This window comes from Onthophagus taurus, chromosome 10 (genome assembly GCF_036711975.1).
Source record: "Onthophagus taurus isolate NC chromosome 10, IU_Otau_3.0, whole genome shotgun sequence".
In the NCBI taxonomy this organism is placed as follows: Eukaryota; Metazoa; Arthropoda; class Insecta; order Coleoptera; family Scarabaeidae; genus Onthophagus; species Onthophagus taurus.
Genome location: NC_091975.1, coordinates 10,761,149 through 10,777,230, shown reverse-complemented (window position 1 = coordinate 10,777,230; position 16,082 = coordinate 10,761,149). Strand labels below are relative to the sequence as shown.

Sequence of the window (16,082 nt, the reverse complement as noted above, 5' to 3'; positions counted from 1 at the left end):
TTATGTTGAACCCAAATTGTTCATCACAGTCCTGGAGAGTGCATTTAAACAACTGGATTGGACCCAAAAAGGTATAAACATTGATGGCAATACCTAAGTAATTTGCGCTACGCGGACGATATAGTCCTTATTTCGGATAGTCTTGGAGAGATGAAACTGATGCTGAACGTATACAGGAGGCGTGTGCAAGAGTCGGGCTAAATATCAACAAAATTTAGGACAAATCTTGTTCCAAGCTCTAACATCAATATTGGTGATAATGAATACTTCTATCTTGAATACTTTCGATGGTATGTCATTAATCCCTGATGCCTTTCCATGTTTTGACGCAGTGATTGCGTTTTGAACCTCACTAATTGATATAGGTTCCATGACACTATCCTTTCTTTGGCGTGACGGACTGCTGTCTATTTCCAAATCAGTTTCTATGCTTAACAGGTTTTGGAAATAATTTTTCTAAATGTCACATATTATTTTTCCTGTTCCATCTCAGCATAGAGCTACGTGCAATTTGTGCCTTTGTCTTAACTGTCTAACAGATTTATACACATTCCTGGTGTTATTAGCTTTAAGTGTACATATATTTCGGAAAAGTTTATATTTTCACTACCGACCATTCTCCTTTACGTAATACTCTTCGAAAATATTTAACGATTTCTTTAATGCTTGAAAAACAACTTTGAATGTCCTAAATTGAGTATCAGTCTAATATTAATGACTAAATTCAGTTTTTGTGCTTCATTAATTCTTGTTGTTTGATTCTTTTCTAGTCATATTGCACTTCCATCAAATTCAAGATCCATGAGATTGTTGATTTCCAATTGAAAATTAAGTAATATTATTATTCTTCTTCTTTTATTCAGGTTGTAACCTGTTTTTTACGCATCATTCATGGTGTTTCATTAGAGCTGGAAATCCAACTTCCTGGTCTCCCGGGATCTCTTAGCTAATCTTTGGTCTCTTGCTGTCTTAATCAGCCAGGTTTCTTCCATTCTTTGGAAGTATTCATTAAATTTTTTTATTTTTCCCCTAGCAAATCTCATGAGATCTCCGAGTCCACAAAATTCTTTTACAATTTTGTTCCTTACTCTATCTCTTCTTGTCTTTTCCACTATTGTTCTTAAAGTACTCATCTCTGTTGGTTCGCATCGCAGCCATATATCTTGGCCATGAGGTTCGTGTATCGAGAGATAATAATCAAACAAGCGAACTAAACAGAAGGATGATACTCGCATGGGCTGCCTACAGGAAACTTAGAGACATCTTCATGAGCGATATTCCTGTATATTTGAAAAGAAAGGTTTTCAATCAATGCGTGCTTCTTTTAGTTATGACATACGGTTCCGCAATTTTAACATTAACGGTGGCCATTACCAGGAGGCTCAAAGTGACGCAAAGGAAGATGGAGAGGTCGATGCTGGGTGTAACCCTAAGGGACCACATACGAAATGAAGACCTACGAAGAACTGGCGTAAATGATGCGGTCAACATTGTGGCAAAGCTGAAGTGGAACTGGGCGGATCATCGTCGCAAGAATGAAGAATGAGCAGTGGTTACCTGATAATGATACGTCTTCGATCGTTGACAATTTCTCGTCTTTAACGGTCATTTCATCATGTTCCTCTACATTTTTGTCCGAATCTGTTATATTTTTACTTGTATCACTTTTATATGTACTGTTTGGGTATTTACCCTGGGCCGGATAAATACCCATTTTATAAATACCTACCCGCCAGGTATTTACTACCCAGCGCCCATCACTGATCAGAACTCTAGCTCACGTGATCGTGAATCGTTATTGCTATTGGACGCTTAGATAAGGCAACTTTTGCCGCGATACTATCTATAAATATAGCGAGTTTTGCTATGACAAGAAAATTTTAAAATGATTTTAAAAAGGTATATAGCATGTTTTTAAAAAAAATTATGATTGAATGTGTTGAAATTTATAAAAATAATGTATTCCAATATCTAACTAAAATTTTGTAAAAAATGGATAAGGCGAGTTTTGCTACTACACGCCTCAATTATAACCTCAAATCGAAACGTCTTGTGAGCGTTGTCATGAATCTGTTAGTGTTTTCACAAGCCGAAAATGAAATAAATTAATAATTAATGAATAAATTATGAACCACTGTTTAAATAAAACTTATCTACGACTGCTTGGATAAGTCATCATTACCGCACTCATTTGAGTTACGTAATGAAGTTCATTACCGCACTGGTTTCATTACGTAACGCATTTTTAGCCTAGTCAGAACAGACTTAATTTATTGAAACGAGCAACAATCAAAAGAAAAAGTGCTATCTACTTACAGAGAAATAATACTATTTATTATAAACATTAATTGTTATGTTTTTACATTTCAAAACACTTATTCCAGATGAGTAAACATGTTGTTGAAACTGACAATTCAAAATTGTCAACAATCATTTCAAAATATTTTTATAAATGTCAAATAGACTTTTCTAAAGAAATTGATTTTTTAGTAATTTTTAGCAGTCGTAGATAAAATGCTGTATATCACACGTGGGCTAGAGCATAATTACAGTACTCGTGTGATATTCTCCACACTCGTACTGTAATTATGTTTCTAGCCCACTTGTAATATAAATAACTATTACTTAATCCCTTGCGACCTAAAATTAGTATTAACGATTTTTCGCTGCTTAACCTCTCCTAAATTTGACAATGTTTAACATATAACCTCCATTACTAACCTAACATACACTTAAATATACAGGTGTCCCGTTAAGCGTACGGAGCGGCTGTATCTCAACAACGGTAAGGGCTAGAGGTTTGGGAAAAAAATCCTTATAAGCAAAGTGGGCAAGAGAAATACCTGGAAATTATTTTGAAGTTCGTAATTCGACCGCTAGGGGGCGTAACTGCCATAGAGAAACATAAAATTCCCGCTATCTCAGAAAGTTAGACGATGAGCTATAACTTTGACAACATCATTTAGTAGCTTGGATAATACCGCATCGCTTTTGTTTTGCGATATTTCTCATATCTGTCATAATAAGGGAGGGGGAGGCCAATGCGTTTTCAAATGTTTACATTTTAACATCTCCTGGATCATTCAACCAATTTGAATATTTTTGCTCTTGTTTGAAAGAGCATTTCATGCTCTTTTAAAAGATATTTTCAGTAAGACCGCTTGGTTTAAAACAAATAAGCTAGAGAGCGTTATCTGCAGCGGTTACATATTTTTGTGATTTTTGAAAAAAAGTTAAATGGAACGGTACTATTTACTTCACAGACCATTAATCACCATAAAATTTGCTAAATATTAGTGAAAACCGCATCTCGATATCTCCATCCATTCTCGAATTATAAAAGAAAATGTTAAAAATTCGTATATCTTAATCGGATCAAGTTACCTTAGGAAACAAATAAGAGAGAACAAAAATTTTATTATCTAGAACCTTCCTTCACACTTTATCCAAGCTTAGAACTGCTTCAAAACTAGTTTTGAGGCGTGTTGAAAAGCCAACGGATCAATGAAACATCAACAATGATAATAAAACAAAATAAACCAAAACACTTAGAATAACTTAAATTTTTGGCAAAAATAACTCACTAATGTGCGAAATGCCTTCCATAAACCTCGATGTATTTATTTAATCTAGTTTCGACGAAAAAAAAAGCGCTGCTTAAGTCTCGGCCCTGGACTGTCATATTTTCCCTGGTTATTGGTTTTTCTTGAAAAGTCAGGTCGTTTGGTCTACCCAATAGATAAAGGGGTGAAAGCAATGTGGGTTTTGCTCGAACCAAGAATGCATATTATGCAAGTTTACATCAGCTTGTGGACAGATGCTTCATGCATCCATAGCATTTGTGATAAAAGGTTTGGATTTGCCCAAATCATATTTAAAAGTCAATGGTAATAGTTCAGTCTGTTATCATAATCGGTATCTGTTAAGGCCTGTTGTAAAACAACGTGGTGGAGATATTATTCTCTTGAGAAATCTTGTGGACAATTGTTTTCGGAGTTCCCAGATTATGTGGGATCACATTGCGCACCAATGTGATTTACGAATTCATAGAGATGTCTGAATGGGCTACACGTTGCCAGTTTTCGGTAATCGCTAAGTCAATCTTAAAAACACTTCTAGAGAAAAATGTCGTTCTTTGTCGTAATTGCATTGCACATTTTTGCCATGCAGTTGCATCGTATTCAAAACATTGAAAATAAATCATCATACGCTCTATCATACGCTTCTGCGTTAGTAAATGACATGTTTACAGTTACCATGGTTATGTGATTTGTTTTTGTCGATGAGGTACCTGGATCCGATTGATGGTACTCGAGTTTTTAACATTTTCTTGTATAATTCGAGAACGGGTGGCGATATCGAGATGCGGTTTTCACTAAAATTTAGCAAATTTTAAGGTGACTAAGGGTCTGTGAAGTAAATAGTATCGTTCCACTTAACTTTTCTTAAAAAATCACAAAAATATGTAATCGCTGCAGATAACGCCCTCTAGCTCATTTGCAGTTACGCCCCCTAGCGGTCGAATTACGAACTTCAAAATAATTTCCAGCTATTTCTCTTGCCCACTTTGCTTATAAGGATTTTTTTCCCAAACCTCTAGGCCTTAACGTTCTAGAGATACAGCCGCTCCGTACGCTTAACGGGACACCCTGTATGTGATGAAATAATCTAAGTCGTACGTCCATATCTTGATTCATACCATTTTTAAACGTCAAGTCACTGCCAGCTCTCGTGGTTTCTACTATAGATGACATTTGTTTGTATTCAAAAATTTTCTGAAGTGTCAAATTAAAAATCCTCTTTTTTTAAGATGAATTAAGATAATTACGAAAAGTTTAACATATTAGAAAATAAAGTAAATTTTTTTATGGCATTTAACATTTAAAAATGATTTTGGGCATCTGGGCGCCGCGGCTGTTTTTGACGAAGCGCATTCTGGAAGTCCAATTTTGGGCCACTTTTTCGAGCATTGCTGGCCGTATGTCACGAATAACACGAACAATGTTGGCCTCCAAGGTGTCAGTTGTAGCATAAACCAAGGAAATAATCGAGAGGTGTCAAATCGCACCACTTTGGAGGCCAATTGGTATGTCCATTTCTCGAAATCAACTTATCACCAAATTTCAATAAGTCGATGGTTGCGGTCGCTGTATGGCACGTAGCGCCGTCCTGTTGAAACCACATTTCGCCCGGATCAATATCATCCATATTTTCAAACAAAAAATCATTGGTCATGGTGAAGTAACGATCTCCATTGACCGTAACGCGAGCTCCGACTCTATTTTTGAAGAAATGCCACCAGCGTGCAAACCACACCAAACGGTGCATTTTTCTGGATGTAATGGAGTCTTCTGTAGGGTCTGTAGTGGATTAGTTTCACTCCATATGCGGCTCGTCAAGCCAAAAATGAGCCTCATCGCTGAACACAATTTTGCGATAAAATATCGGATCAGTTTCCAACTGCTCTAGAGTCCAATCGGCGAAATAACGACGCATATGATGGTCTCGTGGTTTTAATCCCTGCACCAGCTGGATCTTAAACGGGTGTAGGTCAAGATCTTTGGGCAAAATTTTCCACGTAGTGGACGGAGAAAGCCCTAATTCCTGCGACCGACGACGAATCGATAAATTTGAATCTTCTTCCACGCATTCGTTTACAGCGGCGATATTCTCTTCAGCACGCACATTTCTTCGACGTGTTGACTTTACTATCTAGCTTAAAAAAACATCCTCTATAAATTATTATAGTACCATAATTTACAGGAAACTGTAAATTTAATTTTTTTTGACGACATTAAAACTTGAATCAACCCCAAAAGAAACGTACTCTGCTTATCGTGATTTGCAGCTTCATAATATTGTTAAAAATTGTTTACCTTTTGTTCAGGTGGATTTTTAGCCGGTACAAAGACATTTTTATAATTTGTATGTTGCAAGCTACTAATAATTCTGCATCTTTTCTAACACTCTCAGTACCTTTCTGTCTCCTTTTTACTGCAATATTGTCGAGTTCTACATTACCACGTGCGTTCATTTTGAATATTAACATTATTGTAGATCACAAAATGATAACTTTCTATAACGGATGACACATAGACTTTTTTTGCAGTACTTAGACCCTTTTTTTGTTATGTTAATTTATCGTTGAAACATCGTATTAAAACATATTTGTACATTATCGTTAGAGTTATAAAGTTTGATATTTATATATTTTTTTATCAAGATCAATAAAATCTTAAAATCGATCAATTTTTCGCAACAACATTTCGCTCCAAGATAAAAATAGTTATTGAAACCATTCTTCAAACAAAGTTTTTGTAACCCACAACAAGGTTGGGTTTAATTACACAAGCATGGGGTTTAATTTGAGATCCTTTGATACTTTATAGCCAGGGCAAGACTTCCCATTAGCTGCTAAAAACTGTGTTATGCCAACGTTGGTAAATTCACCAACAATATAAATCCATAAAAAAACTTTTAAAAGTAATCCCTTTTTATACCTTAATCATAAAAACCTCTCATTGAAAAATTTTTACGACTCCCAATTTAACTTTATTCGTTAAGTTCTATTAAGCTTTAATAGTTATTTATATTACAAGTGGGCTAGAAACATAATTACAGTACGAGTGTGAAGAATTAGGTAATCACACGAGTACTGTAATTATGCTTTAGCCCACGTGTGATATACAGCATTTTATCTACGACTGCTAAAAATTACTAAAAAATCAATTTCTTTAGAAAAGTCTATTTGACATTTATAAAAATATTTTGAAATGATTGTTGACAATTTTGAATTTGTCAATTTCAACAACATGTTTACTCATCTGGAATAAGTGTTTTGAAATATAAAAACATAACAATTAAAGTTTATAATAAATAGTATTGTTTCTCTGTAAGTAGATAGCACTTTTTCTTTTGTATTGTTGCTCGTTTCAATAAATTAAGTCTGTTCTGATTAGGCTAAAAATGCGTTACATTAATTTCATTACGTAACTCAAATCACCTCAAATGAGTGCGGTAATGATGACTTATCCAAGCAGTCGTAGATAATAGTATATTATTCAACAAGCGTATAATGGCGGCTGTTACCCACGAAGATGAAGTAATCTGAGTGGGTAACATCCATTATACGCAAGTTGAATACTATACTTTATCTACAACTATTTAATTTTGAAAAAAAAAATCAAAAAAAGGAAAAAAAATAAACTTGATAGACATTTCAGACATAACCTCAATATAAGAAAGCTGTCATTTCTATTAATATTTTATTTTTTGATTAGTAGGCCGTGTCAGAACTGTGGAATAATGGCTTCATTATTCAACACTTTGTCAGTCATGAATAATGCGTGTCATTACCCGTTAAAAATCAAATGTATAACGAACAGATAATTCAATAGTTGTAGATAATAGTTATTTATATTACAAGTGACCTAGAAACAAAATTACAATACGAGTGTGGAAAATTGCACGACGGGGTCGTAGACCGAGGCGTGTAATCACACGAGTACTGTAATTATGCTCTAGCTCACGTGTGATATACAGCATTTTATCTACGACTGCTAAAAATTACTAAAAATTGAAATGATTGTTGACAATTTTGAATTGTCAGTTTCAACAACATGTTTACTCATCTGGAATAAGTGTTTTGAAATGTAAAAACATAACAATTAATGTTTATAATAAATAGTATTGTTTCTCTGTAAGTAGATAGCACTTTTTCTTTTGTATTGTTGCTCGTTTCAATAAATTATGTCTGTTCTGATTAGGCTAAAAATGCGTTACGTAATGAAACCAGTGCGGTAATGAACTTCATTACGTAACTCAAATCACCTCAAATGAGTGCGGTAATGATGACTTATCCAAGCAGTCGTAAATAATAGTATTTTATTCAACAAGCGTATAATGGCGGCTGTTACCCACGAAGATGAAGTTGCAATCTGAGTGGGTAACATCCATTATACGCAAGTTGAATACTATACTTTATCTACAACTATTTAATTTTGAAAAAAAATCAAAAAAAGGAAAAAGAATAAACTTGTTAGACATTTCAGACATAACCTCAATATAAGAAAGCTGTCATTTCTGTTAATATTTTATTTTGTGATTAGTAGGCCGTGTCAGAACTGTGGAATAATGGCTTCATTATTCAACACTTTGTCAGTCATAGGTAAGGGTGTGTTTACGTTGGAGCTGCGATAAACGATAATAGCGACGATACTACCAAAACAACGAAATTGTTGTCATAGTTTCATATGCAGGTGTTTATATTGGAACAAGAGCTGCGATAAACGATAAGAGCAACAATGAGAGCAGCGATAAGAGCTGCGCAAAATGAATTGAAAATGATTTGTCAGAACAAATCTGCTGTGGTGATTTTTATCGTTTTAGTCCCACAAGGGGGATCTAATAAAAATTTCACTAATTAAATAGTCGACATCTGATATGCCGACTATATCTGATAATAGGATAGAAAATAAGAAATACAATTAGCGTCGCTCTTATCGTTAGTCGGCTGTCAAGCGTATGACAACGCGTCGCTCCAATATAAACACATGCATATAAAACTATGACAACAATTTCGTTGTTTTGCTAGTATCGTTTATCGCAGCTCCAACGTAAACGCATCCTAATGCGTGTCATTACGCGTCAAAAATCAAATGAATAACGAATAGATAATTCAATAGTTGTAGATAATAGTTATTTATATTACAAGTGGGCTAGAAACATAATTACAGTACGAGTGTGGAGAATATCACACGAGTACTGTAATTATGCTCTAGCCCACGTGTGATATACAGCATTTTATCTACGACTGCTAAAAATTACTAAAAATTCAATTTCTTTAGAAAAGTCTATTTGACATTTATAAAAATCTTTTGAAATGATTGTTGACAATTTTGAATTGTCAGTTTCAACAACATGTTTACTCATCTGGAATAAGTGTTTTGAAATGTAAAAACATAACAATTAAAGTTTATAATAAATAGTATTGTTTCTCTATAAGTAGATAGCACTTTTTCTTTTGTATTGTTGCTCGTTTCAATAAATTAACTCTGTTCTGATTAGGCTAAAAATGCGTTACGTAATGAAACCAGTGCGGTAATGAACTTCATTACATAACTCAAATCACTTCAAATGAGTGCGGTAATGATGACTTATCCAAGCAGTCGTAGATAATAGTATATTATTCAACAAGCGTATAATGGCGGCTGTTACCCACGAAGATGAAGTTGTAATCTGAGTGGGTATACGCAAGTTGAATACTATACTTTATCTACAACTATTTAATTTTGAAAAAAAAATCAAAAAAGGAAACAAGAATAAACTTGTTAGACATTTCAGACATAACCTCAATATAAGAAAGCTGTCATTTCTGTTAATATTTTATTTTTTGATTAATAGGCCGTGTCAGAACTGTGGAATAATGGCTTCATTATTCAACACTTTGTCAGTCATGAATAATCAGTGATGGGCGCTAGGTAAATACACGGCGGGTAGGTATTTCTAAAATAGGTATTTATCCGGGTATTTACCCCGGCCCAGGGTAAATACCCAAACAGTGGGCATAAAAGTGATACCAGTAAAAATAAATCAGATTGTAAAAAAAAATGAAGAGGATGATGACGTTGAAGACGAGGAATTGTCAATAATCAAAGACGAATCTGTCGTAATTTAGATTAGATCAAGTTATTATGATTATTATCATCAAGCAGCCCTCTGCGTCCATTGTTGGACATAGACCTCCCCTATTCTGTTCCATTCGATTCTATTCTGTGCTGTCTGAATCCAATTGTTGGTCAGTCTTTTGATGTCTACTTCGTCTGTTCGCTCGCGGTCTCCACTCAAGCAATCGTTTTGTCCACTGCTCACTCTTCATTTACGCGACATGAACCGCCCAGTTTCAGTTAAGCTTTGCCACAATGTTGACCACATCATTTACGTCAGTTCTTCTTCATAGCTCTTCATTTCGTATGTAGTCCCTCAGAGTTAGACACAGGATCGACCTCTCCATCTATCTTTGCTTTACTTGGATCCTCCTGGCAGTGGCTACCATTAATGTTAATGTTTCAGAGCCTTATGTCATAACCGGAAACACGCATTGATTGAAAGCCTTTCTTGGCCTTTTCTCTTGAAGATGTCTCTAAGTTTTCCGTAGACTGCCCATACGAGTGTGATCCTTCTGTTTAGTTCGCTTGTTTGATTATCTCTCGACACGAACCTCAGAGCCAAGATATACGTAGCTGTCAATCCTTTCAATCTCATTATCCCCAATGTTGATGTTAGAGCTGTTGTTTCTCCTCGTTGAGCTATATCGAAGAACTATATCGTCCGCGTAGCGCCAATCACTTAAGCATTTGCAATCAATGTTTATGCCTTTTTGGGTTCAATCCAGTTGTTTAAATGCACTCTGAGTACTGTGATGAACAATTTGGGTTCAACAGTGTATCGCATTGTTTTACTCACAATCAGTACTTTACTACTTCTATTCTCTTCAGTACTTTCATGAAATTTTACCGTCACTGTAGCATTCTTGAAGTGCTGCAAAACTGCCATCAACTCAATTTAAATAAAATTTTATAAATATCTCTAAATACCCATCTTGGGCAAATACCCCCGGGTATATATCCAGGAAACTTACCCTTGAAAATAAATACCCGGGTATTTAACAATACTGTGAATAATGCGTGTCATTACCCGTCAAAAATCAAATGTATAACGAATAGATAATTCAATAGTTGTAGATAATAGTTATTTATATTACAAGTGGGCTAGAAACATAATCACAGTACGAGTGTGGAGAATTGCACGACGAGGTCATAGATCGAGTCGTGTATCACACGAGTACTGTAATTATGCTCTAGCCCACGTGTGATATACAGCATTTTATCTACGACTGCTAAAAATTACTAAAAATTCAATTTCTTTAGAAAAGTCTATTTGACATTTATAAAAATCTTTTGAAATGATTGTTGACAATTTTGAATTGTCAGTTTTAACATGTTTACTCATCTGGAATAAGTGTTTTGAAATATAAAAACACAACAATTAAAGTTTATAATAAATAGTAATGTTTCTCTGTAAGTAGATAGCACTTTCTCTTTTGTATTGTTGCTCGTTTCAATAAATTAAGTCTGTTCTGATTAGGCTAAAAATGCGTTACGTAATGAAACCAGTGCGGTAATGAACTTCATTACGTAACTCAAATCACTTCAAATGAGTGCGGTAATGATGACTTATCTAAGCAGTCGTAGATAATAGTATATTATTCAACAAGCGTATGATGGCGGCTGTTACCCACGAAGATGAAGTTGTAATCTGAGTGGGTATACGCAAGTTGAATACTATACTTTATCTACAACTATTTAATTTTGAAAAAAAAATCAAAAAAAGGAAAAAAAATAAACTTGATAGACATTTCAGACATAACCTCAATATAAGAAAGCTGTCATTTCTGTTAATATTTTATTTTTTGATTAGTAGACCGTGTCAGAACTGTGGAATAATGGCTTCATTATTCAACACTTTGTCAGTCATGGGTAAGGGTGTGTTTACGTTGGAGCTGCGATAAACGATAATAGCGACGATACTACCAAAACAACGAAATTGTTGTCATAGTTTCATATGCAGGTGTTTATATTGGAACAAGAGCTGCGATAAACGATAAGAGCAACAATGAGAGCAGCGATAAGAGCTGCGCAAAATGAATTGACAATGATTTGTCAGAACAAATCTGCTGTGGTAATTTGTATCGTTTTAGTCCCACAAGGGGGATCTAACAAAAATTTCACTAATTAAATAGTCGATATCTGATATGCCGACTACATCTGATAATAGGAAAGAAAATAAGGAATACAATTAGCGTCGCTCTTATCATTAGTCGGCTGTCAAGCGTATGACAACGCGTCGCTCCAATATAAACACATGCATATAAAACTATGACAACGATTTCGTTGTTTTGCTAGTATCGTTTATCGCAGCTCCAACGTAAACGCACCCTAATGCGTGTCATTACCCGTCAAAAATCAAATAAATAACGAATAGATAATTCAATAGTTGTAGATAATAGTTATTTATATTACAAGTGGGCTAGAAACATAATTACAGTACGAGTGTGGAGAATATCACACGAGTACTGTAATTATGCTCTAGCCCACGTGTGATATACAGCATTTTATCTACGACTGCTAAAAATTACTAAAAAATCAATTTCTTTAGAAAAGTCTATTTGACATTTATAAAAATATTTTGAAATGATTGTTGACAATTTTGAATTATTAGTTTCAACAACATGTTTACTCATCTGGAATAAGTGTTTTGAAATGTAAAAACATAACAATTAATGTTTATAATAAATAGTATTGTTTCTCTGTAAGTAGATAGCACTTTTTCTTTTGTATTGTTGCTCGTTTCGATAAATTAAGTCTGTTCTGATTAGGCTAAAAATGCGTTACGTAATGAAACCAGTGCGGTAATGAACTTCATTACGTAACTCAAATGAGTGCAGTAATGATGACTTATCCAAGCAGTCGTAGATAATAGTATATTATTCAACAAGCGTATAATGGCGGCTGTTACCCACGAAGATGAAGTTGTAATCTGAGTGGGTATACGCAAGTTGAATACTATACTTTATCTACAACTATTTAATTTTGAAAAAAAAAATCAAAAAAAGGAAAAAAATAAACTTGATAGACATTTTAGACATAACCTCAATATAAGAAAGCTGTCATTTCTGTTAATATTTTATTTTTTGATTAGTAGGCCGTGTCAGAACTGTGGAATAATGGCTTCATTATTCAACACTTTGTCAGTCATGAATAATGCGTGTCATTACCCGTTAAAAATCAAATGTATAACGAATAGATAATTCAATAGTTGTAGATAATAGTTATTTATATTACAAGTGGGCTAGAAACATAATTACAATACGAGTGTGGAAAATTGCACGACGAGGTCGTAGACCGAGTCGTGTATCACACGAGTACTGTAATTATGCTCTAGCACACGTGTGATATACAGCATTTTATCTACGATTACTAAAAATTCAATTTCTTTAGAAAAGTCTATTTGACATTTATAATAATCTTTTGAAATAATTGTTGACAATTTTGAATTGTCAGTTTCAACAACATGTTTACTCATCTGGAATAAGTGTTTTGAAATATAAAAACATAACAATTAAAGTTTATAATAAATAGTAATGTTTCTCTGTAAGTAGATAGCACTTTTTTTTTTGTATTGTTGCTCGTTTCAATAAATTATGTCTGTTCTGATTAGGCTAAAAATGCGTTACGTAATGAAACCAGTGCGGTAATGAACTTCATTACGTAACTCAAATCACCTCAAATGAGTGCGGTAATGATGACTTATCCAAGCAGTCGTAGATAATAGTATATTATTCAACAAGCGTATAAAAAAATAAACTTGATAGACATTTCAGACATAACCTCAATATAAGAAAGCTGTCATTTCTGTTAATATTTTATTTTATTTAGGCCGTGTCAGAACTGTGGAATAATGGCTTCATTATTCAACACTTTGTAAGTCATGAGTAATGCGTGTCATTACCCGTCAAAAATCAAATATATAACGAATAGATAATTCAATAGTTGTAGATAAATATAATTTAATTATTATTGATTTTACTTAATTCAAACATTATTAATTTTAAGCGATGGAAGTATTGTCCGATGGTAAAAACTTCAAGATAGTGCATGAAGAAGAGCTTCCAGAACTTTTAGACGAATTGGAAAAATATTTGCCCGATTCAATTAAGGTACAAAAAAAATGTAATAATTTAACTCAATTAACCAATTAATTTCTCAACGAAACCTTACACTTTCAAATTAAAGATCGAAACCATTTATTTGACCTTCGAATCAACCGCACACACAATTTTCAAATTAACCACGAGAAAACCTTTAAATTCAACCCAGATTTTTTCTTTATGGATTCAAACCTTATTTTTTTGTATAGATTGTATCGTCACGAAAATAAATACCTTTATAGTTTTTGGTTTTTTTATACGGTTTTGTCATTAATTTTTCTCAAACAAAAATAATTTTTTGTTGGTCTTTTATTTTAGCTCGTAATACTCGAGGTAATCTCGTCGCGTTTAAGCATTCAACAAACCAATTAAGCCCCGTTCTAATTGAATTACACGGCGATTACACCAAGATACCCCTGAGTAAAGGGGAAACATCATTTTTTATTTATCGTTATTAACCTTTCAGTTCCATCAAACCTTGAAGACTTACCTCAACGATCGCGTTTGGGACTTCCATTTTTACGTACCGAAAAATTGGCCCGAAGAGAAGGTCGTCCTTCACTTTCCAGGTATGACACAAACGGTAAGTAACGAAAAAAAAATTTAATACATTATTTTTTGGCGGGTTGTTTTCGTATTGACCTAGAAAAATATCGGGGAGGGGTTGCTTTTGGCGATGAAACGAAGGGAGTGGAGCTTCAACAAATATTTGCCAAAAAGAATTTCGTGTTTTCATTTATTGTATACTTTGTAATTATGGTTTTACGTCCAAATTATAAATAATTATCTTTTGCACGACTCTGTACATTGATTTAAAAAGTTGCTTTTATCGAAAATTGTTTCAAATAAAAGTTGTTACAAATTTGATTTGTAATCGATTCTTTTAATAAACATTTTTTATATCTCCGCTAAGTGGTGCTGTATGTTGGTATAAAATTACTATTTTTAGAAAAATATCGGCCTAAAAGAATTAATTAAAATTATTTTCTTACATCACCCCTTCGTACATCGCATTTCTCACCCAATTCGTATTCAACCCTCGCCCCGAAAACTAGGTCATCAAATTTGAAAGCAATTTACGGAGGATTCTCGTTCCCAAATAGATAATCTTTAGTTATACTTGAAACTACATATTCCACACTATCAAGTTCTGTTTGTTACGATTATTTATTCGATTAAGGCCCACTACTACCACTCATAGTTCAAGTCTTTAGCGTTATCTATCGGATAGCTTAAAAATTGGTTACTACCACTGCATTTATCTTATAGATACCGCTATCCAACGGATAACTTTTGAAATATCTGTAACCCGTGGATTGGGTGTCGGATAAGTTGCTATCTAAGGGATAACTGCGAATACCTAACCTCAAATAGAATTTATACTGACGTATAAAATTCAAGCGTTAAAAAAATTAAAAAATGCATAATATACATATATAATCAAAGAAATACTTCAGCAAAAATTTAAGAATTATACTGGTGAAAAACCAAACATAAGGGAATAGTCGGGAATACTCTGGTCAAAAGATTAATTTGCAAGAAAAAGTCTGAAATTGCAATAGTTATAAACTAGACTTTAGCAAAAAACAGGAATTACATTGTTCAAAGTCCACACGAAGTCTGAAATTACTGTTCAGAGAAAACAAAAAATTGATTATAAAACAAACATGATTTTTCATGGCAATACTTATGTGTTCAATAAAAGAATGCGAAGAATATGAACAATAAACCAATAGACTTGTCTTGTTATTGCACAGGACAGGAAATCTCCAATACGGAAACTTTGCCAATGCAGGATAAGCACAAAAGCAAAGTAACAGCTGCAGAAATGAGGTACCGGGTGGTACAAGATCCGTATAGATGACAAGAGGCTCCCAAAAAGATCGAATGCTTCTAAAAAACTAAATACTGCTTTCTGAAGACTAGATACTGCTCTGGAAGATTAAATACTGCTTTCTGAAGACTAGATACTGCCGACAGGTCTAAATACAGCATCTGGAACACTAAATACTACTTTCTAAAGACTAAAATTGCTTTGTGGAGACTAAATACTGCTTTCTGAAGACTAGATACTGCCGACAGGTCTAAATACAGCATCTGGAACACTAAATACTACTTTCTAAAGACTAAAATTGCTTTGTTGAGACTAAATACTGCTTTCTGAAGACTAGATACTGCTTTCTGAAGACTAGATACTGCTGACAGGTCTAAGTACTGCAAAAGAAAGATAAGATATTGTTGGAGGAAACATACATAACGTTGTCAGAAGACTAGATACTGCTTTCTGAAGACTAGATACTGCTGACAGGTCTAA

The 16,082-nt window shown here is 33.9% G+C and overlaps 1 protein-coding gene across 1 annotated transcript in view; it reads left to right on the top strand.

The window, feature by feature from the left end:
• The window catches only part of LOC111429122 (uncharacterized), a 32,939-nt gene that overhangs the window by 12,097 nt on the left and 4,760 nt on the right, over positions 1 to 16,082 (top strand). Inside the window, exons 2-3 of the mRNA XM_071199253.1 lie at positions 13,674 to 13,777; positions 14,235 to 14,351. Coding sequence (XP_071055354.1) covers positions 13,676 to 13,777; positions 14,235 to 14,351 — 219 coding nt within the window. The 5' untranslated portion in view covers positions 13,674 to 13,675. The remainder of the gene's footprint in view (positions 1 to 13,673; positions 13,778 to 14,234; positions 14,352 to 16,082) is intronic.